Source organism: Apostichopus japonicus, chromosome 13 (genome assembly GCF_037975245.1).
Source record: "Apostichopus japonicus isolate 1M-3 chromosome 13, ASM3797524v1, whole genome shotgun sequence".
In the NCBI taxonomy this organism is placed as follows: Eukaryota; Metazoa; Echinodermata; class Holothuroidea; order Aspidochirotida; family Stichopodidae; genus Apostichopus; species Apostichopus japonicus.
The window spans coordinates 10,002,227-10,027,175 of NC_092573.1; the positions used below are offsets into that span (position 1 = coordinate 10,002,227).

The 24,949-nt window shown below is 37.8% G+C and overlaps 2 protein-coding genes across 3 annotated transcripts in view; one reads left to right on the plus strand and one right to left on the minus strand.

Annotated features, from left to right (window-relative positions):
- The window catches only part of LOC139978253 (dual specificity mitogen-activated protein kinase kinase 1-like), a 48,682-nt gene extending 36,711 nt beyond the window's left edge, over positions 1-11,971 (minus strand). Inside the window, exons 1-3 of the mRNA XM_071988260.1 lie at positions 11,707-11,971; positions 9,101-9,335; positions 7,513-7,659 (exon numbers count right to left, since the gene is read on the minus strand). Of these exons, the coding sequence (XP_071844361.1) occupies positions 7,513-7,659; positions 9,101-9,335; positions 11,707-11,792 (468 nt within the window). The 5' untranslated portion in view covers positions 11,793-11,971. The remainder of the gene's footprint in view (positions 1-7,512; positions 7,660-9,100; positions 9,336-11,706) is intronic.
- A 2,175-nt stretch (positions 11,972-14,146) lies between these two features.
- Positions 14,147-20,627, plus strand: LOC139978556 (uncharacterized). 2 transcript variants are annotated; one of them, XM_071988866.1, is made up of 5 exons: positions 14,147-14,292; positions 15,390-15,439; positions 16,077-16,226; positions 16,812-17,064; positions 17,643-20,627. In XM_071988866.1, exons 2-5 carry the CDS (start codon positions 15,402-15,404, stop codon positions 17,649-17,651), a joined length of 450 nt encoding a protein of 149 aa, XP_071844967.1. In that variant the 5' UTR covers positions 14,147-14,292; positions 15,390-15,401; the 3' UTR covers positions 17,652-20,627. The 2 variants fall into 2 exon arrangements, with proteins under 2 accessions (XP_071844967.1, XP_071844966.1); XM_071988865.1 differs by lacking the exon at positions 14,147-14,292 and adding an exon at positions 14,311-14,499.
- The last annotated feature ends 4,322 nt before the right edge of the window (positions 20,628-24,949 follow it).

Below are 24,949 nucleotides of genomic sequence, written 5' to 3' on the forward strand. Positions count from 1 at the left end.
TAGGCACTGTACTATGCTTATATTGCTTATAGGCACTGTACTATGTGACTGTTGTGACATCAACTAATTTGAGAATAAGTAACATCTGGAACAGTAACCTGTGTTGTTGATACTCTTACCTCTTCAGTTAGCCTTTACACAGGAAGTGCCCAGTATCACCTCACCTGTCCACCTCAAAGTGTTTAGTCACTCATGCATGAAGTTGTATAATAATTGGACCATGTTTGCATCAAGGTAAACAGTTGGGTTGTGTGAATGGCTCGATTGGGCCATTGTGTGTTTAATAGTTTAATTGGGCCCATGTGCCTTACATAGTTTCAAAGCTGTTTCTATTGAGCCCCCTGGATTGAAGTTCACCTCAATAGTTTGTTGCCTACTGTATTAATTGAATGAACTGTCTGAGCACATAATAGGCCTGAAGAATTTAGGAGGGGTGAGTGTCCCAGTGTAGACCTATAATGGTTTGGGCAATAGGCAATGCATACTGCTAAAGAGATCGTGACAGAATAACTATACATGTGCAATATAAAAAATACTCTTTTTTTCCACAAAAAGTAGAATTAGGTTGTGTTAAAATAGCTCAAAATGAAGCTAAGAAACTCCCATATTCAATAACATATGCCTGTCATGAAACAATATCGTGCCTACTGATGACCCTGCATATTACGGACAAGTAATAATAGTTTTCGAGACGGAGGCGGTTTTTACCGGTATTTACCAGTTTTTCCCGGTTTTTACCGTTTAGTGGGAAAAACAGGTTTTTCCCGGGAAAATGCCAACCCTGTTCTTAAAGCAGCCAGTTGCATGCCATACAGTCAACAGTATCAGATAAGTTGAGATATAAATACTGTACAGTAGATGTTTGGAAAGTGTGCAGGCTAGTAGCCACGGTGGTAATGCAATGTGGACACACCCAGTACTCTTAATATCAGCCACCCAGTGCTCATTGACTCGAATCGGAACTTGAACCTGGGCTTTCGTTTGTGCTCAAAATCTGACAAACTCTCTAACATCAACTGTAAATTCCAGAAACATAAGTCATCATGTCTGTGTAACAGTCAGGCCTTTACCACTTTAGCAGATTCAGCTTTCAAGTATAGATCAAATCCCCGCCCCCACCCATCTCCACACCCTCACGATTGATTAACATGTGCAATGTATAACATACACGTTAATATAACAGCCAAGTCTGCTAAAATGGCGACACATACAATACTTCTTGCTGCCCCCCCCCCACCAACCATCGTTAAGAAGAATCCTAGTTTTTCTCAATGCCATACACAATATTGTCAGTACATTTCCCCTCACTTTGTTAGCTTATTGAATTACCTCCTCAGTGCAGTACTAAATGTTAGGAGAATATTATATTAATTATACATAGCCAGAAAAATACAAAACAATACTTCAACAGAGCATCTCTATACCTGATCTGATTTACTGAGATTTGAGAGCAAATGACTTTTGAAACTTACCAGTGCTTTCCTCAAAAGTTTGGAACAGTACGAACATGGCTGTGACATCACAGATTCACATGTCCAGACTGCCCAAAATATTTCAAGGCCTCTATCTTTGGGAGTTTCTTAGTAAGTAATCAACAGGACTGAGAAAGCTCATTCACCTTAACTTAAAAGGAATAACGAAGGTAGGAAGCAAAGACAGAATAATATTATTCAGTAACCTCAAAACTCTCTAATACTCGATTTTAAAGTTAACCGCTTCCTGATTGACTGAATATGCTAGCTTTGAAAATTGGCTCCTAAGGCCTCACTACAAGAAGAGGATCGTGTTGGCAAGCCGCTCGTCCACCGAGGCTTGGAAACATTAACTGGTGTACGTGTGGCAACTGTGCGATAATGCCTACGGAGGTGGAGTGTGTTTGATGCCACGAAGTGGATAATTTTGCGAAGCTTCTTTCATCCCCAGAAGGCAATTTTACAGTCAATACAGACTTTGAAACCGTTAGCCAAAATAAAGCGGTACTAAGAGCTACCTTAGTCATGAGGAACACCATCTGTGGCCACGCAAGGAAGATTCCATTGAATAGGATATGGAGTAAGCCTAAGTCTGGTAAGGCATGATGTATGCTGAATGTTACAGTCAGCCTACATTGTTACAATTACTTTAGCCTAGGCCCAACTTCAGTGTGCTTGTTTAGCGTAGCCTAGGCCTTCTTTTTATCAAAAATATTAAGAAAACAGAAATCTTTATTTTTTCATAACTATGACCTTCAGGTGCCTTGTTAATATTTAACCTACGTTGGGCTTATAGGAAATTGCAAGGCCTTCTAAAGTTCTAGCCCTAGCAACAGCAGCTGTGGATAACATCTCTGAAGTGTCATTATATGTCAGTGCCACCGTGAATTGGTCATAGAAGTGCTTCAAAGAGAGTTGTGGACTCTCTGACATCATCAATATGGAATTTCAAGCCTATAATGTAATCAATGGCAGCTTACTGTGTATTGTGGCGAGGCCTTAGGAGCCAATTTTCAAAGTGAGCGTAATCAACAAAATAGCAACCGGTTAACTTAAAAATCAAGTATTAGAGAGTTTTGAGGTTTGTTGTTTTGAGGAAGTTGTTTTTAATTGTAAAATTACTGTCAAATTCTGAAGTGGCAAATTTTGCCATAGACTACATAGTTACCATATATGCTGGCCTAGGGATCATGCAGTGCACACTTCTGTACGGTATACAACCACCTAACATAGCGACTATGAAAATGTCATGGGCTATCAATACAGTGTGAATGTAGGAAATCAATGTAAAATGCAAGAATAACAATACCGCATTTTTTTTAAACTGATTTACTTGAGGCCCTTAAATGATGTAGTAAATATTACGAATGGATCTTGACGACACAAAAACAAGCCTCTTAAAGGCAAAGTAATTGCTTAAAACTTTTATGAGCCCCTGTCGTAAGTAACCATTAACAGTTACCTAATTCAAATTTATTCTTCAGTTTCATTCAAAGTTTAACAATTTTTTCCTTTTCCCCAACCACTATAGGCATGTTGGCCCAACCCCAGCCAGTTCTGACCCCTTTCCCATTACAGTATGTCAATAACTTTTTACACAATGTCGATTAAATACTCAAGCACCAATGGCTACTTTTGACAAAGTATGAAGTTTTCCCCCCTTTAAAAAAATTTAACTGAAGAACTTAGTCAAAGTGACGGGGAAAATTTGTGCAGTTTGCTATGAAGAAATTACTGTTGTATGAATGCACATTTTACTTCAGCAACTCTCAATGCAGAGAGAAGAAACACACTGTGAGATGAACAATCCTTTTCAGAATCAGAGAGCTATGTTAGCTTCCCACAGTGACACAATTCATAAATTGTCTCTAATAACATTTGGTGATCAAAACAATGATTCAACTATTCATGAAACAATTCAACTACAACTTCCTACTATGAGGGCTTCCTGTTGAAATATGTGTTAACAAGGCTTAAGTTATGATATTTGAGTGCACAATGTATATGGTAGCCTATAGCACAAACTTCTTTATCTCTACAGAGGGGACAGTAATGTTACACGTAGTTTCATTTAAACAGCATACTTTGCGATCTTTTTGTGTTCAAGAATGGGGAACTGTTTTTAACTCTGTACTTTGACTTGATTGTTATGAATAATTTGTTTTCAAACAATTTCAATCATCTTGTAAGAAGCTAGTTGTGGTTTCATGAAAAGAAAAATATTCATTCAAAAAACTGTTTGTTATGTAAGCATAGGCCAAGCTGTGAGTGTGTGCATTTGGGGTTTGTTTCCACCTAAAACAATTTGCAACCACCCGCCCTGCAAGCAAAGTTTTGCGTCCCTGGCTAATAGATCGCGTCCCAGACGCAGAATCCTGCATTCATAACTATGCTGGGGATGGCTTTGAAAATCCTAAAACTGAAAATTTTCCACTATTGTTTATTATCCATATAGTTACCATTCATGCAAATAAAAATGTTACCACACACTGCATACTACATTCATATGTGATCACACATACTTCTCAACAGTTATAAAATATGTAACTGAACTTTTCTATCATGGAAAAGTTCATGATAGAAAAGTTTGAGTTTCAGTGGTCCTTGATTGGTTTTTTAAAGCTAGCTACCTTCCACTTGAGCATAATAAATTAAAAATTTGGTGTTTTAGTGCAGCAGTCTGCAAACTTTTAATTAAAAACGCGACCCAGGATCTTCCATGAGGACTGCGCCACAGACCCGACCCTCAGAACTGATGCTAAGAATGCATGAAAGCTAGCTTCATTGATGGATCTGATGTGACAAGAAAATAGCTTCATCGATTTCCATCAGCAATCTCCAAAATCTGGGAATGAATTTTCTGTGGTTTGGAAAAAATCCAGCAACCCACCAGTAACTTTCTACAACCCACTTTTTTGGATCTTGCACCAAACTTTGGGGACAGTCATAGTAGAGGAATCGTAGCAACACTTCATCACTTCAGTATGATCCAATGGACCTCCACCCAAGCGATAAATACTTCTTTGCTGTTCCAAATACTGTACCTTACATGACACCTTGAAATTTTCAATATTCATACCTGTATTTCAGATATCAAATTTTGAGACATTTAAAATTCATATTATTATTTCAGTCAGCAATTTTTTGAGGGGTTGTTGTTCATACACACAGTCATACTGTACACAGTAATCTACTGTATATATGGACTATGACTCCCGCAGATATTGTATTTCTTTCAGCACAGTATAAACAGAAGGTGAAGCTTAGGCTAGGTCTAGCCTACAGTTTGTAATGGCCTAGATTCCTGGTACATTTTTATGTCTAATAACTCTTTTAAATATCAAAACAATATTTTCAGACATAAATCATACTGACACATACTTCAATGCCATACAGATAGTTTAAATCCTACTAAAATCATACAAAAAGATGTTTTCCTTCATACTGTAAACAATTCATGTAATGTACACTTGAAAACTGACACCTGTCCTATCTATGCAGTGTATGTAAACTGTTGCTGTACTTCAAAGATGGCATAGAAATGTTATAACAGCACTTCTTTTAATGTTCACACCCAATAGGTATCTTGTAAAGATACTTTAATACATCTTCAAACCTAACCTGATCAGTGATAATCTCAATATGAACCTTCACCCAAAACCCTAAACAAGGTTTTCCAATCACCACAGTGACATTTTATCAAACCAAAAAACAATGACGTTTGATCTAGTGTTTGCACGGGTTATCCGGGTACCCGGGTACCCGCCCGACGCGATTCTACCCGGTTCCTAATTTATTACCCGAATCCTACGCAAAGTGTGATTTAAAAAAAAAAAAAAATTGCCAAACCGATGGTTAGGCAGATTTCCCATTGACTTAGTGTGGTGTTAGGCTACAATGTGGTCGAAGATAACAGCAATAACGAAGGTACCCGCCCGACGCGATTCTACCCGGTTCCTAATTTATAACCCGAATCCTACGCAAAGTGTGATTTAAAAAAAAAAAAAATTGGCAAACCGATGGTTAGGCAGATTTCCCATTGACTTAGTGTGGTGTTAGGCTACAATGTGGTCGAAGATAACAGCAATAACGAAGGTACCCGCCCGACGCGATTCTACCCGGTTCCTAATTTATAACCCGAATCCTACGCAAAGTGTGATTTAAAAAAAAAAAAAATTGGCAAACCGACGGTAAGGCAAATTTCCCATTGACTTAGTGTGGTGTAAGGCTACAATGTGGTCGAAGATAACAGCAATAACGAAGGTACCCGCCCGACGCGATTCTACCGGTTCCTAATTTATTACCCGAATCCTACGCAAAGTGTGATTGTTTAAAAAACAAAATTGCAAACCGATGGTTAGGCAGATTTCCCATTGACTTAGTGTGTTGTTAGGCTACCATGTGGTCGAAGATAACAGCAATAACGAAAGCTTTCCATGGATATCTTATAACTGCGTCACAATTTCAGCTAATAAACAGATGGCTAGGCTAGATTACCCCCATTGACTTAGTGTGGTGTTACGCAACCATGTGGTCGAACGTAACAGCAATAACGAAAGTATTCCATGGATGTCTTATAACTGCGTCACAACTTCAGCAAATAAACAGATGGTTAGGCTTAGCTAGATTTCTCATTGACTTAGTGTGGTGTAAGGCTACCATGTGGAAGAAATTATTATTTATTCATTCGTTTATTTCATAGAAGGAAAGGCTGACAAGGAATTTTACGAGATGTTTATGGATTATAGACGGGATAACTAAAAAATATTAATCGCTAGTGGCTTTTTACTAATCGTTTATTCCAAATGCGATCAAATTGCGCGAATCGCGCGGCTAATGCGAACCCTGGGCCTGCATAATAGATAGTAGTAGTAGTAACAACTGTTTAAGAGCTAAATTGGATATTTATATGGTTTGATACAATAGACGTGCACGAGCAAGCATAAGCAGCGGCGGCAGTGCGATGTTAGTAGTAATGCTAATTACAATTAAATAATTAATTTATTAACAAGTTAATGAAAGAAACAAAAGCAAATAAAAATTATTGAGGAAGGTTTTATACCTTATCTTACACCTACGTATTTGAACATGAAAACATTGTCAGTAGAGAATATAATGCATTTATTACAGCATCCAATATGTAATTTCTTGAAAATCGTGATACACGAGGGTAAACAATTTTTTTCCGGGTACCCGGATACCCGACGGGTAACGGCCCTCGGGTACCCGGTTCCCGATTTTTGGACCCGTGTAAACACTAGTTTGATCGACGCAATCTTAACAATTTACTGCAACATTTTTTGGACCTGAAGGCTTCATTTATGAGATGGGAAGTGAGGTAATCATATAGTGCTATAACACTTCTTCATGTTTGTCACCCATCGATCCGATGGTAGTAATAATCCTCTCCAACACTCACTTCACTGGCTGGATGTGATATCTCGCAAAATTAACAGTGCAACAATTGGCATCACCTGCAATACAATACACTGTCATCTTGACTATGCCCTGACCTGGTGGTGTTTCTTTTGTGTATCTCAAGAGTATGCTACCCTGTACCTTTGTATAGCGAATAGAGGGATTAGGGTTTATCTAAATCGTCCTACATATCTGGACATTAATCTCCATCATCAACAACCAGGGTTGACTAAAAGTAAAAGTTACTTGTCAAACTTTCTAAAATAAACAGTTGACAAATTGACTTATTCTGCCATAATTACAAATTAATTATATTCTACCATTCTAACGTGACAATGTTTCCAATCCACACTTTTCGAGCAACCAGAAAATGAAAGTCCAGGCCGACGTACCGACAGCTAACAGAATTGTTTACATTGATCAGTCTTCTCACATTTCTTCATTATATTTTACCTTCCCTCCACATCCATCCAATTAAAGGAAGTGGTTAATAACCTTAATTATATGCACTGGCGGTCAAATCGGAATAGAAAAATGTCTAACGGGACATCACAAATGTGGAGAGTACAAGAAAGTATCCGCTCCGATATTTGAGTCACCTTTTTTTTCTCTTCATGCTTACCATATGCTCCATACAGATGCTGATTTCGCCATCTTTGTAGAATGCTCCATAAAAGCCGACGATGTATGGCGAGTTACATTCGTGTAAGACCTTCAATTCTCGAATAATTTGGTTCCTTATCGCTGGTTTTATCTCTAGTCGGATTAACTGTCGGAGAAACGGAAGATAAAAGTCATCAGAATACTTTGCAGGGCTTCGAAAATCTTGTAGGTTCGTTGATTGAAGATTGGACTTAACGTAATTCAGACATGGACGAGTCAGTAATTAACTCTATAACGTGGAGATCCAAAAAATATTTGGCTTGATCTGTAAACATTTCGCTATTTTCAAATTCTAGAGCTGTTCTCTTTCAAACATCTAGATCTGTTGAATGTTGGATAACTTTTCTTTTTCTTTTACTTCAAATAAAACAGGCAGTTTTGTCGAGAAATGATGTAAAGTGCTGTTGTAGTTACATTACTGGATACACTTGCTATGTTGCCAAATAAATTAAACGAGGCATTCGGAACACGAGTTCAAGCCTCATTATAAATTCAGCCTAGACCTTCTTATGTGGTTAGTAAAATGGCGTATATATAGTAAATTTCACAGTTTTCACACAATCATGATCATAGTACATCCACATTAAACATTGTGTGATTTTCAGGGATGAAATCTGAAATTTATCGATCGCCGTCCTGGGGAAGGGTTTAAGGGGAGGGGGTGTCCCCCTCCCATTTAGAATTTTTTTGTCAGGTAAGGAGGGCTTAAATGCAAAATGGTGGACTCTAGATGGAATCTATCACATCACGTAACTCGCCAAAAAAGTGTGGAATTTCTGCTTGTATAATTTATCCATTAGCTTTTTTGAACCAAAAAAGGGCTTTTTTGCTTGCTTTGTGCTACTTGATTCCACCACTGGTCAAATTCGGTGTTCCTTCCCTTCACAGTCCAGCATGTTCGGCAAAAAAATAAAATAAATTAAATTAAATAAAAAAAATTAAATAAAAAAAATTAAATAAAAAAAATAATAAAAGACGCGAATTACGAGAAAAAACGCGAAAATGAAAAAAAAAAATCGGAAATCCGCGTTTCCGCGGAAGAGTCTCATGCCTGGATTTTAGCTGCACAATAGTACCACGAAGGAGTGCTGGGTTACAGATTAGTATTTTTGTTTGAGTTTAACATTGGAATTCTTAAAGAGGATTTACCACAACACAAGAATTCATCTTCATCATCACCAAACATTACTCTTCCATCCCCAACCCCCATCTGTGGTTTTGTGATCTACATGTAGTTGCTGACCAGTGATGATTTTTGATGAGACAACATTTTAACGATCATGCAATCATCCAAGACGTCTCAATTCCTCTTTGGTCAACCAAAACCAGCTCTGAAGGTCGTTTGGCTACCATCATCATTATTGTATTAAATTGAATTCTTCATTTTTCTACTTGTGAACAGTAGTTACATTACACTACTTTTGCACTACCCAATGTCACAACAGCACGCTAGTTCCCTATGTCATCCTTTTTGGAATTATAAAGCTAACCAAATGGGGAAATAAACCTTACTAACAGAACAGAGCATTTACCAGGAATAAGCTTACCTTTCTTGCCATAACCATATCATTTGATAAATGCCTAACTTTGGTGACAACTCCTCCATTACCAGCACCCAAATCCTCTAACTTTTCAAAGTCATCGGCACAAAGTTCACCGTTAGTGAGGAGACTTGCTTTAATCCTCAAAAAAGTTTCCAATCTTTTTCTTTGTGTGTTGTCCAGATCAAGTTCATCCAATTTCTTGGTTAATGCCTCAACATTTGTAGCTGTCGAGCTTTTACTAGGAAAGAGAAGGTGTTGGAAAAAAATAAAATAGCAAAGACATTGTGTATGCACTACCACATACTAAGGAGTGCTGAGTGCTTTGTAAACTGTCAATATGCATAACACTTGTTATATATAAGTATATAAAATGATAGTCAGGGAATACTGAATATTATCCTGTATTGCATCGCAAATCATGTTACATGGCAGTTTTTGGACACAAAAAAACTATAGTATTTTTTCAAAGACGAAATTCAGAGACTTTAAAACTGCAACACAAACTTTGAACCCTAAATTGTAACCTGATAGCCTCTTTCACAATGCAATGGCAACTTCCTTCCATACACATCTTTCTTCTATTATTTATTAGCTGTCAAGATGCCTAACAATTATATTATTTATGTGCACACATGACAGCCTATGCTATAGATATTGCTACATTGAAACAGTGAAAAGTAACTTTACTAATAGTTTAATGTCAGTAAAAAAACATACTTTGGGTTCAATGACATGGCAAAGCAAGAACGATTGCAGGCAGATGGTAAGATTATTAATATATATTATCAATCCAATCAACATGACTGCATTTTTTTTTTAATACTAAAAATCCTTCTTAACAGTACACTAGTTAAAATTTTATATACCAATACGCTGTCTGTGTTGTATCCAATGAAACAGAGGCTTTATGGAGTTTGTAAGGTGCTGTGGTGTATGACTGGTGCCCCTAGCAAATAAATGGCTATAAAGGGATGGCCACCTACAAAGGGTTGCATACAGTAGCTTAGTTGGTAGAGCACAAGGCTTCTAACTCTGCACAAGATCACTGGTTAGATTCCTGTTCCAGCAAAAATTTCTAAGTAGGCCTAATTGTTCTTTTGCATAAAGTTAAAAGAATGTTTACAGCTCTGTACTGGAGTATTGCAAGTTTGCAACTGTGTAGGCTATTATTTTTTTTATTTGTTGTCATACAATGACCTCTAAAATTGAGAGTGCTTTTCGAGGAGCAAAAAACTTTGCCAGTTGAATGTGTTCTGACATATATGAAAAGGGTTTGAGTTGGGATGTTCTTCTAAAACTTTGCACCTGTCTGAAGCAAGTAATTCAAAGACTCAATGTCCTTGTCAGACTCGGGATCCTATGTTTCATAACAAAGCTGTTATTTTTTATGTCACATCTAGGCTATAGGCTAAGTGTTATATTTCTGGCAAAACTCCAACTCTACCTCTGACATGTTAAGTTGTGCTACGATTTACAGACACTCAACTGGTTAGCCATAACTACTTAGTTCATTCAAACATAGCCTTAGCCTAGTAGTACAGTAGGCCTATCCTAAATTAGTACTAGGCCTAGGCTAGATCCTAAGGTCTGAAAATTGGTATTGGCCAGGGTTGGGGGCCTTGTCATGCTGCCATCGGTACTTTCCCCAATAGAAAATGTGCTCTTTCTGCCATAGAAAAAGTACCTTTCCACCATGGCAGTAAAGCACTTTTCTATGGCGGAAAAAAGCACATTATTGAAGGTAGGAGTAACATAAGTATGTAGGTTAGAAATACAAATGTAAAATTTTACCAATCTTTTTCCACTAGCAACATTTGTAACATTTTGTGTTCATGTTAATAAAATACCTGTGGGAATAACTTTGAAATTCCTCCAAAGCCTTGTTTATCTATGTTAAGGGTAAAATATGTACCCGTTGACTTCCATTTGCGACATTTATAACATGTTTTGATCACATAAATAAAATATCTGCAGTGTGTTAATTTCATTTCATTATATATTTGATCCTATCAAAAAAAGCAGTATACAAACAACAAAGTACGAAAACACAAAGCTGATCAGGATGTACAAAAGGAAACCAAATTCCTGTAGCCCGAAGGCCTGTACACCCTTATTAATGACTTAAAAATTCCTCTGAAACCTTTTTTGCCGGAGTAAGGGCAAAAATAGATCCCATGTTTTTCCCTTTGCGACATAATAAAAATAATTGATGACATTAATGAAACAACTTTGCGTGAATGCCCTCGAAATTTGGTCGAAACCGCCATAGGTTTGAAGCCTTTCTGCCATGGCAGAAAGGCTCGAAACCTATGGCGGAAAGGTATGGATGGCACTAGATCCGCCAGGGTTATGCTAACATTTGAATTATAAACCGGATTGTTTTGGGCTAACACTAGGCTAGTACTAGCTGGTAACTAGGTTAGTATTAGACATTGTATTTCTTACTATCTAGGCCAACGTACTTTAGGCTAAGCTATTTATGTCTACACATTTACTACTACTAGCCTATAGTATAAGCCTATCTTCCTGTTTGTTTGAGATTGTAGCCTAGTCTCACTTAGCCTTATACAGGCTATATAGCCTAGCCTATGAGAATAAAAACAACTCACTCTGACGCATTTAAATTTGTACTTTCTCCACCATTTGTCGTATCTCCAGGAAGAGTCAGTCCTTTTTTGTTCTTTTTAGCATTCATTTTTGTTTGATGAATTTAGTGTGCAGAGAAAAAAATTATAAATAAAAATTCATGATACGATAATTCCTGTAATTATGTCCTCATAGATCCCAGGGAAGTTGTCGGGCTCGTATTGAAAGTTGAAACTTTGAAAGGAACACTGTGCAGTTTAGTCTCGCTTACTGATCTGTAAGAATAAGAACCAGTGCTTTACATTACACAGTACAAACATAATGATGTGCGCCGTGGAGTTGCCAAAGAAGAGGATGTATTATAGGCCAAAAGAATTTTTCAATCTGCCAAAAAGTATATATTTCTTGGTTCTCAAAGTGGTCCCTGCCACCCTACTGGGGGCATTGGGCAGTCTAATGGGGCGCTACAGGGTACACGGGGAGTAGTGGCGTTGGCACTGATTTGGGGGTCCCTGGCGATTACCACACATCACTGCAGCGATTTAGGGCACAATAATTGCATCCAGGGGTGTCTTTGAAAGACGATTCAGCGCTCTCATGTTGCTGCTACATGACCAAGTATTGAAATCGCCTTGACATAACTGGGAGAGGCGATCTGCGTCTCTTCCTCACTAAGATGGAACCAGACATTCGTAATCTTGCAGCGTTACACTAAGCTCACCCTTCACACTGACTGGAGTAAATTTGGGCTCCTTATACCAGTTTCACAGTATGCCTGCCTTCTGCATGTTTTTGTTGTTCTTGCAAACAGAAAAAGTTAACTGAGAAAAAGTAAATATTGTTGAGAGAAAATTCACATCTTTGTGAGGAATGTAGGCTATTTTTTAATTCCTATATGCATATCTTCGGACAATCTGGTTGCTCGCTTGAGCGGCCGACTATGAAGGGAGGGGGTCTGAGGGGGGGGGGGCATTGGGACAGTTCAAGATGTTCGAAGGTTGTCTAAAAAAGTTTGAGAACCACTGATCTAAATCATTATGATCTAAAACCGCGGTAAGTGATGTGTTAATATCCTAGAAATATTGTGTGCCGATTGTACCATACTTAGGTTGCCGCAGCGGAAAATCGTATTCTGTTGTGGAGACTTTCTCAAACTATGCGTGGAGAAACGTGCTGTGTACGTTGGTATATATATTTTCGTGTAGCATGGGCCAGGCCTATACGTACCACAAACATGCAGCTACATATTATAGGCTTTGCGTGTACCGACGCGGATATCGTGCTTCATATGAACGAATAGTAGGTACAGTGGACAGGTCAAATGTTAAAGAAAAAGTCCTTGCAAACTAAATCGTAAACCAGGTGGAAAAGTCAAACGTGGTGGGTATATGACTGGGCATGGGATGTTGTGCCTGCTAACAACGATGACTTCATTGGGTCAACGATCAGCTGATCGTTGACCGTTGATCGTTGACTTCTAGAAGTCAAATATGAAATAACCAAAAACAGCATTTGGCCATAACCTGAATGATGGCATGCAAAACTGCCGAAATTCTCATTCCTTAGTACTATATCATATAATCTTCAAGTTTCCTCATGAAAAAGTCTAATGTTAAATTATACCAAATGTTACCTGATCAACGGAGGTCTTGTGTCAAACTCGGCCAAAATTGACGACTCTTGAAGACTATCGGGCTCTTGAAGCTTGGATCAATGAACACTATCAAAGGTCATGAGATCAATGAAGTTCAACCAGGGGCGTAGCCAGGTTTTTGGTGTTGGGGGGGTACAAAGTCAATTTCCAGGCACAAAGCGGTGGATCGCCGTCCTGGGGAAGGTGTATAAGAGGAGTGGTGTCCCCTCCCCTTTGTTTGTCGAAAAGAGCTTAGATGCAAAATGGTGCTGTCATTTAAATTCATATTTTAAATTACATTCCTGTACTTAAAGTTTCCCTTTTTTGGTACAAAAGCTTTACCAATTTTTGGAGTAAAACTAATGTGCGCACCTGCGCGCGTCAGAAAACCATCCTGTTATATCACATATTGAAGAAAAAATATATGTGAATACAAATATATGGCCACATAGAGGGACATTGCAACCGCACTCGTAGCGCACATATTTTTGAGGTTACCGTTCATTACCTTCTCCCCCACCATCGGCCCCACTCCCAGGTTCAAGTACACTTATATTTTATTTTGCCTCCCTTTGATTTTGCATCGTCGCCTATATCGCGTCCCCCTGTGGTGACCCCTGCCCCTCACCCCCCCCCCCCCCTGAGTTCAACGTTTATGTACGACGTTCGATGTGCCTCAAGTGGGACTTAAGGGAATCAACTACAATAATATATCTCTCAGAAACGGATGAAGATGTGAAGTTGGGAGCTGAATCAATGTAATTTGTTCCGCCAGCTTTGTATTTCTACTTTTGATGTACCAGACTTTTGAAGTTGTGACACAGGAATAAAAGCGTGTTGACTTTATGTGGCGCTGTGACTGTTGGCGATGTGTGTGAGGCGCTCTAACCTTATTTGCAACATCACACGGTTTAGATTGTTTTGTCCGTAGCAGAACTAGTTCTTGCACTATACACTACGTTGTCATACTACCATCGTAAGTAACATTTTAAACTTACGTTGTGTACTTTACATACGTAGGCTGCCGTTACCAATATTGTATAGAACCACAGCCAGTACCTGGACTGTCATTTGCATCAGGAACTAGGATGCAGTATCGCATACCTCAACGCAGTTAAAACTACGTGGAATCACTTAGTCATTTGTAATCAGCTTCAACTCCGTGACTTTCAGAGTTGACGAAGTAACTTAAAATAACACTCTTAAGTTAAACAGAAGTCTAGGCTAGGCCTGCTAAGTTTAGCCTTGGCTCCATCGTTAGGCATCATCATAGGCAATATACGCAGTCCCAAACGTTTGTCACACAGTAATTATATATAAAACTAGGTAGCCAACGCTGGGACGACCTGTTATATAGCCTGGGTCTAGCCTACATCCAACTTTATGGACATAACTGTAGTTATAAATTATTCTATATTTAAAGCTCAACAGCACTGATAGAGTCTAAGATTATAATGTAGCACTAGACTAGGCTTGACAGTAAAAACAGTAAAAAGTAACAACATTACTAACTTTGGCTGGTTAATAAAATTTAAAATATTAAAAGCTGTGGACATTGTATGTATATATTTTTAGATCCTCCCGCAAGCGGGAACTCCGGAAGGAGCCATCATTGGCTTATCAAAGCCGCAAGCTGTATTTAGCGTCCATGATTATGAATTGTAAATTGTCAACAACTCTGTAACTGGACAACATACATTGATCTTGGAAAGTTAGAGTGACTGTTAGAGTTAGAAAATACAAGAACGATCAAATCAATGCTTTCTCTCCTCAGCTTTTTGCATGAGAAATTGTACAGTGCTCCTGATGCTAGCCCTGAAGGGATGCTTGGAAGTTGGATGTATGAGGAATGACAAAGTTGATATTTTGCAATTTAATGTCAAAATGAATGTGTAACTATGGATACAGTCATCAAAGAAGATCATGTTCCACACAACATTATTTACTGAATGCAGCAGTTTATCATCAATATATGCACTTTAATGTCATTCATTTTGTAATTTTCATTCAAGATCAGTATTTCCTAAGTATTCTGGTACTTTCTGATATTTGTATTTTCTGCTATTTCATCAGCCTCCTGAAACCATGGCAACGAGAATTGCTCTGATCCATGCAAAGCAAAAGTAAGTTAGTAAGCATTTCCCAGTCTTGCTTTTGTTTCTCATTTATGTGAATTATGCTAAAGTGAAGCAGAAAGAACCAAACATGGCATTAAAATATAGTGATTGACCACAGTGGTAAGTCTGCATATAGTTTGACGTGAAATTAACCAGATATTCTAAAGATATTCTACCATGTTTTCAAGCTGCCCACTTTTTTGAAAATCAGCAACTTGTTTAAAATGTTGACTTTCTAGAGCTGCATCCTTTTTCTTTTAAACTCAAAGTTGAAGTTTGAACATCACTTTATCTGTTAAATTACAGTTTGCTTTGATTTATATTACTCTTCTCTTTTTGTTTAATAATCCTATTAGCAGCTGTACTAGTTAATTATTGATATGTTATAATATTTTGTTCTTATTGGAGGTGATTTCCACACTTTTTTCAAATAATGCTTAATAAATATGGTAAAAAAAGTATTAATATTCAATCTCAATCAATATTAGCCAAATTATTTTAATAAAACTCAGTACTGTAGATATATATGATATTGGATAATTGAAAATTTTGCAAGGATACTGACAAAACCTGAATAGACACTGACGTTCAAGCATGTCTTCAGTTTGTACCCTGTTACTCTGCATTGTTTTTCTCTTTGCAGTGAAAATAAGATGAACATCAAGTGTCAGAAATGTCTGGAGAAGGGTCACTGGACATACGAATGCACTGGCAAACGGAAGTATTTACATCGTCCTTCCAGGGTGGAGGTGTTAGATAAGAAATTGAAGGAGAAGGAAAAAAAGAAAAAAGAGTAAGAATGAGGATAAAATCAACTTCAAATGTTAAGCCAATTATATATGCTTGTCCATTGAGCACGTCCATCCATCTGGATGATTTAGGCTACATGACTTTCTCCTTTAGAGTAATTTTGGGTGGTTCATACACATAATTTATAGGAATGACTCCTGTTGATGGTGATTACACACATATATGGGTAAAAAGAATATAATATTTGTCTATATCATCCTATAAAGAGATATGAGATCAAAAGTACATAATGTATTGAATGAAGTTGACTAAAGTCATAAAGAATCTTATTCTGCAGTAAGTAATGGCACATGTATACATGTGTGTTTGTGTTTGTGTGTGTGTTGCCATCATGCCATGGCTTGTAAACATTATTACTCAAATAGTACATAGTGATTGAACCTCATATCGATCCACCTCGGTGAGTACAAGAAACATGTTGCTTTGTGGTACATCAATGGTCATTAAAAAAATTAAAAACTTATTTTCATTCTAATAAAACTTGCGTTCAGTTTGTGGAGCTGTACAGTTGCTATAAATCTGTCAATAAATCTGTGTTTTTTTATATTTTTCATTTTTCTTTCGTCAGGATCAAGGACTCAGATAGGAGAGAAGATTCGGATGATGGAGATGACGAGAATGACAAAGATTCCGATGGGAAATCCTCCTCTTCCTCAACAGCAGACTCATCTCCTGATTCTAGCAGTGGCTCATCGGGTAGCAGCTCCGACAGCGGAGATAGCAGCAGCAGCTCGAGTAGCAGTGATGACTCATCGGACGATGACAGTTCCTCAGATAGTTCAGGCAGCGAAAGGAAGAAGCCACGAAAGAGAAGAAAAAAGGTCACTATGCTCTCCCGTTTCCTCCTCCAACATGAATCCCATTAAACTCAGCTGCTAGTTGTGTTTGGACTGTTATCTTCTCTACCACAGCATTACTTAAGTTCAATGTATTTGTAATGGGCCGATTCTAGGGGGGGGGGACTAGGGATGCCTCCTGTGATTTTTTTTTAATTAAAAGCTGCAAACAGGATGTTGGTCAAGATAGGAACAACATCAAAAACATCTAGTATGCGTTGTTGTTCTTTACTTTTACTGATTTTTTCTTGTGCACAGCTTTTCACATAGTAATTCTTGTATCTATTGGTACTTGCCTCCCCCTTCCGAGAAAAATCCACCCGCTGTATTTTGCACAACGCTCTAATTTTCTACAGTTTAATTCTCTGTAGTTTTTGCAATGCAAAAGTTTTCCCCGAAAATCTGTTTCCATTGGAACCAAATATGAGCACTTTAGCTCAAGCCTTGCATAAAGATTTACAATTTTACAAACATTACACAAGTCAGTGCAACTTATGTAACTTGGATATCACGTTGTTCTCTTCAACTGTACGATTATTTTATTTCTTTCTTGAATCTCACAGATGAAATGAGCCTCAACTTGATGACATATATTTCCTTGTTCAATCAATCAAGCAAGCATTCCAAGCCAAAGTTCCCAGGACGATGATGATTTTTCGATTGATGAATGAAACTTCAAGCCTTTGAATAGATGCAACTAGGAGGAAGATGTCTTTGCTTTTTATTTTTACCTTGTAAATATTTAAATAATTGTGTATCAACCAGCGAGGTCATTAATTTATTACAAATGACGGTAATAAATTTTTACTCAAAATGTCTTCAGATTTATCATTTATGTGATCAGTCTTGTCTAGGAGAATAATTTTTAACACACAAAAAACCCCAAAATAAAAACAGCAATTATATTTGTGATTTCTTACAAATTGTTCTTTGAGCTTTTAAAACTTGTACAAAGGTTATCGATACTGAAGTTGTTATCAAAATTGGCGATTTATTCAATTTGTCTTGTATACGTTGGCAAGAGCCTTGTCACGAGAAATAAATGAAGTTGTTGTCACAAAATATGTGTTAGTTTCAGGCATATTTCACATTAGTCTTTCTGCTACATTGATGTGATTAAACAGACGGTCAAAGTGCAAATTAATAGAAAAATAGCTAGATTTGAAGAATAATTTTATAATCACCATCCACTTAATCTGACTTTTAATAACTCTAAAAAGACACATGGGAATGGAAAACAGGTTTACATTTGATCTTATCAGGAAATCACAACTTCCAACTTTATGAAGTCATTACATCTCTAATCAATGATCAATTAGCAGCTTCTAGCGTATTCTGACAGTTCGTCAACACAGCGACCGTCCCAAGAACTATGGGGCGCAACTGGCAAGATCTTTCCTGACGTTAAATTTCTGACAGAAAATCGATCTACTTTTTCAAAGTTTGCCTGCAAAGATGCACTAGTATATTTCATTAACATCAAGTCCAAGCTATTTTTCATGCATACTGATTCAGAGGGATGAGGATCTGGTGGGTGTCTCAATGGAAGATCCTCGGTCGTGGGCCTAACAGATTGCGGACCGTTTGACATACAGTATATTTTTAATTGAAACAATAACATGATACAAGCTCATGCAAGAAACAGGTTCATTTGACTAGAAGTTAGTTTGAAATATTTGATAGTTTTCTTTTTTGTTAATTGGAACTTGCAACGAGCTGAGTTTCTTGTCAGAATGACTTCAGATTCAACCCAAGTTGTTTCCTTATAATGACAAGAGAGGTGATTAGAGAGACAGGGAAAAAGAAAAACAATACTTCTAAATTTTTTGGAGCTTGTTACAAAAGTACATAACCAATAATCTTCATTTAAAAAAAAACAAAAATAGTGAATATTAAATGAATATTCACTATTTTTGTTTTTTGATGATGATGATGATGATGATGATGATGATGATGATGATGATGATGATGATGATGATGATGATGATGATGATGATGATGATGATGATGATGATGATGATGATGATGATGATGATGATGATGATGATGATGATGATGATGATGATACTCAATGTATCCCTTCATCAGGTTTGTGAGTGTTGAATATGTTTTATAATATTTGTTTTAATATGATCAAAAGCTTCCCTAGTTTTGTTTATCATCATCACTACAACCTACAGGCCATTCTCATCTAGATTTGACATTATTGTAGGAAGTGATAACCAATAAGTGATAAAAGAATTGACTAAAGGCAGATTTTTTAATTGACAGTTGCTGTTTTTTATTCAGTAATTGCAGTTAAGATGAAATTTTATTGCCTTGCTGGAATATATTTGAGCTATGAACGGCCAAAACAATGGGAAAACATCGACCAGTATTTTTTATACTGTACTAAGTTAGTATGTAAGTAGTTAAATGTTTTGTAGACCAGTATCCCATTTGACTAATGTCATTAGTCGTACGATGTAATTAAGCAGCTGTGGGGGAATGTTTTATGGCTCTCGATGAAAGCATTTTAACTGACTTTAAAAAAAGGAGACATAAAGATTACAGAATTGGACAAACCATTCATTTATAGTTCAAGCACCTATTGATATATGCTCTGTATGTATTTATAGTTCTTGCTGGTATGTTAACAACTTTGATGTTTGATTGTCGCAATATGGAGAAGGAATACTGGTCTGTCTGAAGGAGCGCTTGAAAACTAGTTCAGCTGGGTGACTGTCTGCTAATATTAGCTCTGTTACTATCATGAGAGCCGGTATCCATGGTTACTTTACTGACTGATGAAAATATAGTGAAATATTTCTATCCTATAGATGGCACTGCTACCGCTTTCATATTTGGTGATTTAGAAAGAAAAAAAAATATTGCAAGAGGTTAATAGGTCAGTAGTCCCACATTTTAGAAATTACTTTAAAAAAAACACAAGTTTTTAAGACGTTTCTTGCAGGATCGGGCATTGAAGAGTATTTAATTAGGTTATTTAAGTCGCGGTGATGGAAAAGTGCTTTGAGGGTTGCAGTACTATGATGGTTGTAATTTGAGTAAGAGTGGCCATTTTTTAAAATTTTCTAGCATACTTTGGGATAATATTGATGACCTTTTAGAAAGTTTTGTTACAGATGTTAGGAACTTCTTTCTAAACAGTCTTTTAGGTTATTTTGAATAACATTCTGTACATACTATCCCTCAGCCCCACCCCGCCCACACCCCCCTCTCTCTCCTTCACCCCACTCCCTGTTGATTTTTGTTCCTTGGCCAATCAATGGAAAGATTTTGTCAAAATATTTCTACAGTTTTCACACACTTGCATAAAGAAAGAAATGTTGTAATCTTCATTTAGAACAAAACTAGCAGTTTGTGTGCTAACTTATCCTGCTAGTGATGTAAGTGAAACATGCAGTGGAATGTTTTCTTTTACAGGGTTAAATAATTCTTAAGTGTTATGGCAACTTGTATTTTGACCTTCTACAACTTTCTTAAGGGTTTTTTCATTCTTTACTACATTACTTGATTTCAATTAAACATTAGATGATATTACTGTTTATGGTGTTGTAATCTGATTTCTTCTTACAATGATATTGTGTCTTAAAAAAAACAAGCCCATGTTATGATTGGATTGTTATTATGAACTAGAGAAGAAGAAACAACATGAAGAGAGGACCTTCATCTCCTCCCCCTCCCCTCCCTTTCATGGACCAACGAATTCTGAGGGGGCCCATTCCCTCTGGTAGTGAATATTGATATTGCAAAGAGAGTCAAGGGGATCCTTTAGCACAAAATATTACTACCATATTGTCAAATCTTGTCAGTCCGTGATGGTAAAGAAATAAAGTCGGTGACCACAGTACGCAGTTCCGAACTGATGAACATTAACTTAGTTACCGTTGTTATGCATAATGCTAGTCTCCACCAGAGTAAATAATTATTCTTAGAGTGCGCCACTATCTGAAAACTTTAATGTTCGAACCAAAACTACTTCGCAGGAGGTACCCAACTGAAAAGGATGGCGAAACTTACTTCATGGCGAATGTGTTCTGCAACATAATTGTCTTTGTTATCGATGGCCTTTCACGTTGGTTTTCTGCACTCAGGGATAGTAGTGACCTTTTTGGTTTCCCGAAAGGAAAAACTATCGAGTCACTCTTACCGACCTTGCAAAATTGTGAAGGGGACCGCGGATTGCAAAGTCGGCAATGACTAAATAATTAGGTTCGCAAAGTCGGTAATTACTATTACGGTTAGATTCATTCAACATACAGAAACGCTGTACTCAGAGCCGAAGACTTCGTTGGTACAAATCCTTTGGCCAGCGACGGCTAGGCCATCATTTCTCGGAATGGTTGCAATCTGCACTTTTTGTAAGTGTTAGTAAAAAAACATTGAAGGTAGAATAAAATTATCAAACAAAAATTAAAATTGTACTTGGCAAATGTAAATGTTCATAATATGATGTAGTTAACATGTCCCTAAAAAGTCTCTAGCTACTTCCATGAGATGGTGTCATATCGAGTATAAATGTATTAATTTTTGTGAAGGTCAAAATTAATCAAGGGTCGAGTGCCTATCTGCAAAACTCATATAAACCAAACCTTTTCATATCTTACAATGATAACGTTGGTTCATACCTTGTTACGTTGAAGTCATCCATCAAACCTCAATACAGTTAAGTTACATTCTGGTTGAAAAATACTACAAAGGCAGCTCTGCATTTTAAATATCCAAGAACACAACTAAGTGGTAATTGTAGCCTTTTGACTTTTCAAATTGATTTGAAACTTTTATCATTTTTTATTTCAGTAAAAGATACACATATCTTTTTGTCTGTTTTTTTTTTTTATCAAAAAAATGTTTACAGCTTTCTGACATTGTAACAAACTATGTCTGCTAAGAAGGAGCATAAGGCAATTAGGGAAAAACCTCCTTCAATCCCTACAGACCGGTCAAAATTGCACGAGAAGAGGGAAGAATGTGTTAGGAATGTTGGTCAGGGAAATTTCGAAAAATCAGACACATTTCATTTTTTTGGTGCATGGGCGCAGATCAGTCTTGGATAATGGTGGGGACGCGTGTCTGTTCTCTGATACTATCTAAGCGGAGCGCGACCATGGGTTCGCGCGTAGCGTACAAGAAAATTTTGGCAAATATACCTCCCAGATCGCCGGAAATAACACTTCCCAGACCCAATGATGCTCCCAAACCTCCTTAAATTTTAGATCTCATGGCTTAGAAATTTAGTTTGGGGAAATGCATGGGCATCTGCAGAAAAAAATCAGGGGACAAATAATCCAAGTAGACTTTTGTATACGATGGGTCTGGTTTCGTAACTCATCGGGAAGCGATAAGAGGGGTGGGCGTAGGGTTGTGGGGCTCGCGTTTTCATGCAGGTGGGAACAATCTCAAGAAGTGATGTGTGGGTCCGCCCCCCCCCCCCCCCGCCGGCAATGATACACCTTTGGATCCGCTACATGATATTCATAGGAAATGTGCTCAATTCTCAAATCGAATGCTTAATTTTCATTTTTTATTTTTAGATTCATTGTATGAGCTACGGTTCTAGGGGTGGGGTTACAATTAGCATTCAGTTCGCATTGTATAACATTTTATCTCTGGATGACAGTGTTGCATCGAAGGACATATGTCTAGTGCGCAGTTCGCATATAGATCCTGGGCTAATACCGAAATGCGTCATGTTCCCCGACGACTCGGTCGAGTTCAAGACCAGCCACAGTTGGTTTCATAGCACAATTTTATAAGTTCTCTTCTGTTCCCTCCTTTTTCTCTTTCTTCTTTTTCTTTTCCCTTCCTTCCTCTTCTTCCTCCTCTTTTTCCCCCTCTTTTTCCCTTTTTTCTTCTCTCTTTTTTTCTCTCCTCTTTTTCTTACCCGGGGCGCGCCCCCCCAACGCCCCCCTGGATACGCGCCTGCATGTAGCCTACATGTATACATAATCATATGTATTTAGCACTGTTTACAAATAATATACTCCTAGTCTTGGCCAAGTCGTTTGTAATACTCTTTTTCTCGCGTGCAACTGTACATGCCCTATGTATAGTCCGTTTCTGTCTACCACGAATGTGCTTCCCCACTGTATTTTACATGCCCGAGGATCTGTCCGATACAAACGAAAGCGTTACCGCGGGCGTTCTCTGGGCAGTACAGCAAATAGATACGGGAAAATAGCTTTGTGAAAAAGAAAGGTACAATAAAGGCTGTTCATACTAGGGTCTTAACAAGACTAATGTACTCTATGAGCAGTTATAGAAACATGGCCTACATTTCCCATCTGGCCTGGGCCTATTACCAGCTATCTGCACAGCCCTGCTGCGCTAGCTGGTATCATTAATTATATAAACTCTTTTCAGTATTCTGAACAAAATGCCACTTTGTTTGGGATACACATACACAATGAATCTACTCGAAATGAAAACCCGTTTGATCCATACCTACAATTACTTCCTTCTTTAAACCATACGAGTCACATTACCAAACTGTCCTTCTGATCCTACCAGTATATCATTTGCCTTCACGTTTTAATGTAAGAGGGGAAATCCCATGCCGTTGGCGCAGCTGTGTTAATTGATGGATGTTAGTTAATAATATTTGTTTCCCTGGCATTGATTGGTAATAAATAATTTGTGACGGTCGAATTATGCGTTCAATATCGACTCTAAAGATTTTCTCTGCGAATAGCCCAATTTTTGCTGGCAAAAAAGATATACCGTCATGAATGTGTGATTATTTACCGTCACAATAAAACCAAAGAGAAGTGAAGAGTTAGCTATCGGTTAGTTCAAGGTCGAGTATAAAATGGAATTCATGATGTGGCTTTATATCAACCAAACGTAGGTCTATATTGGACAGAACCATGCCGAGATATGAGCTCAGGAACTTTCTTCTCCTTAAATCTGAATGCTACAGAGAAAGGAGGGATCGAGATAGGAGAGACTGGACGAGGCGGAGTGAGGGAGACGGGAGAGGGGCTTGGGTTGGTTTTGTATCCATCTTAATTTTTCTCTTACCACAGACCTCTAATACCTTTTGGCGACAACCATGGGCGCAGATCCTGGTGGGGACAGCGGGACGCGTCCCCACCAACTTTTTCAGTGGTGGGGACATGATATACCGTGTCCCCACCAATTTGTCTTGACCAAACGCTGCATTTCAAATTTCCATATATTGAACTTTGGCGAAGTTGACCCAGCATTGTGCAAATGACATGCAGCATTTCTCATTTTATTATATTTATCCACATTTGTTAAATATATGACGGAAATTGCATTTGCGGCAGTCTATAATTGCTTTATGGGAGAGGACACCAGACCCATCGTATACACTGAGTCTGCTTGGATTATTTGTCCCCTGATTTTTTTTCAGCATACGCCCATCATTCCCCAAACTAAAATTCTATAAGATCTAAAACTTAAGGAGGTTTGGGAGCATCATTGGGTCTGGGAAGTGTTACTTCCGGCGATCTGGGAGGTATATTTGCCAAAAACTTTCTTGTACGCTACGCGTGAAGTTCCCAGTGGCGTCGTGCCCATTGGGGCCCGGGGGGGGGCACAGCCCCCCCCCATATTTCGTCAAAGGTGTCATAAAATTTTGTCATAATTTAAAAAAAGAAGTGTTTTCGAACAGTGTCAGCAACTGAATTTCTTGTAGGGCCTACGAGAAATGGGGCTTCTGTTGACTGCTTGGTCAATGGTTGTTACTTGTTGATATTCAGTCAATCGAAACAGTTAAAAAATTACTGGTTGATAACTAATGAACCAAATGTATCATCAACGCTGCCATCGTTGAACAATATTATATATACGTAGTCCCAGAGTAAGTGCAACCCGTTACCTTTGCCAAAGTCAGTCAATTTTC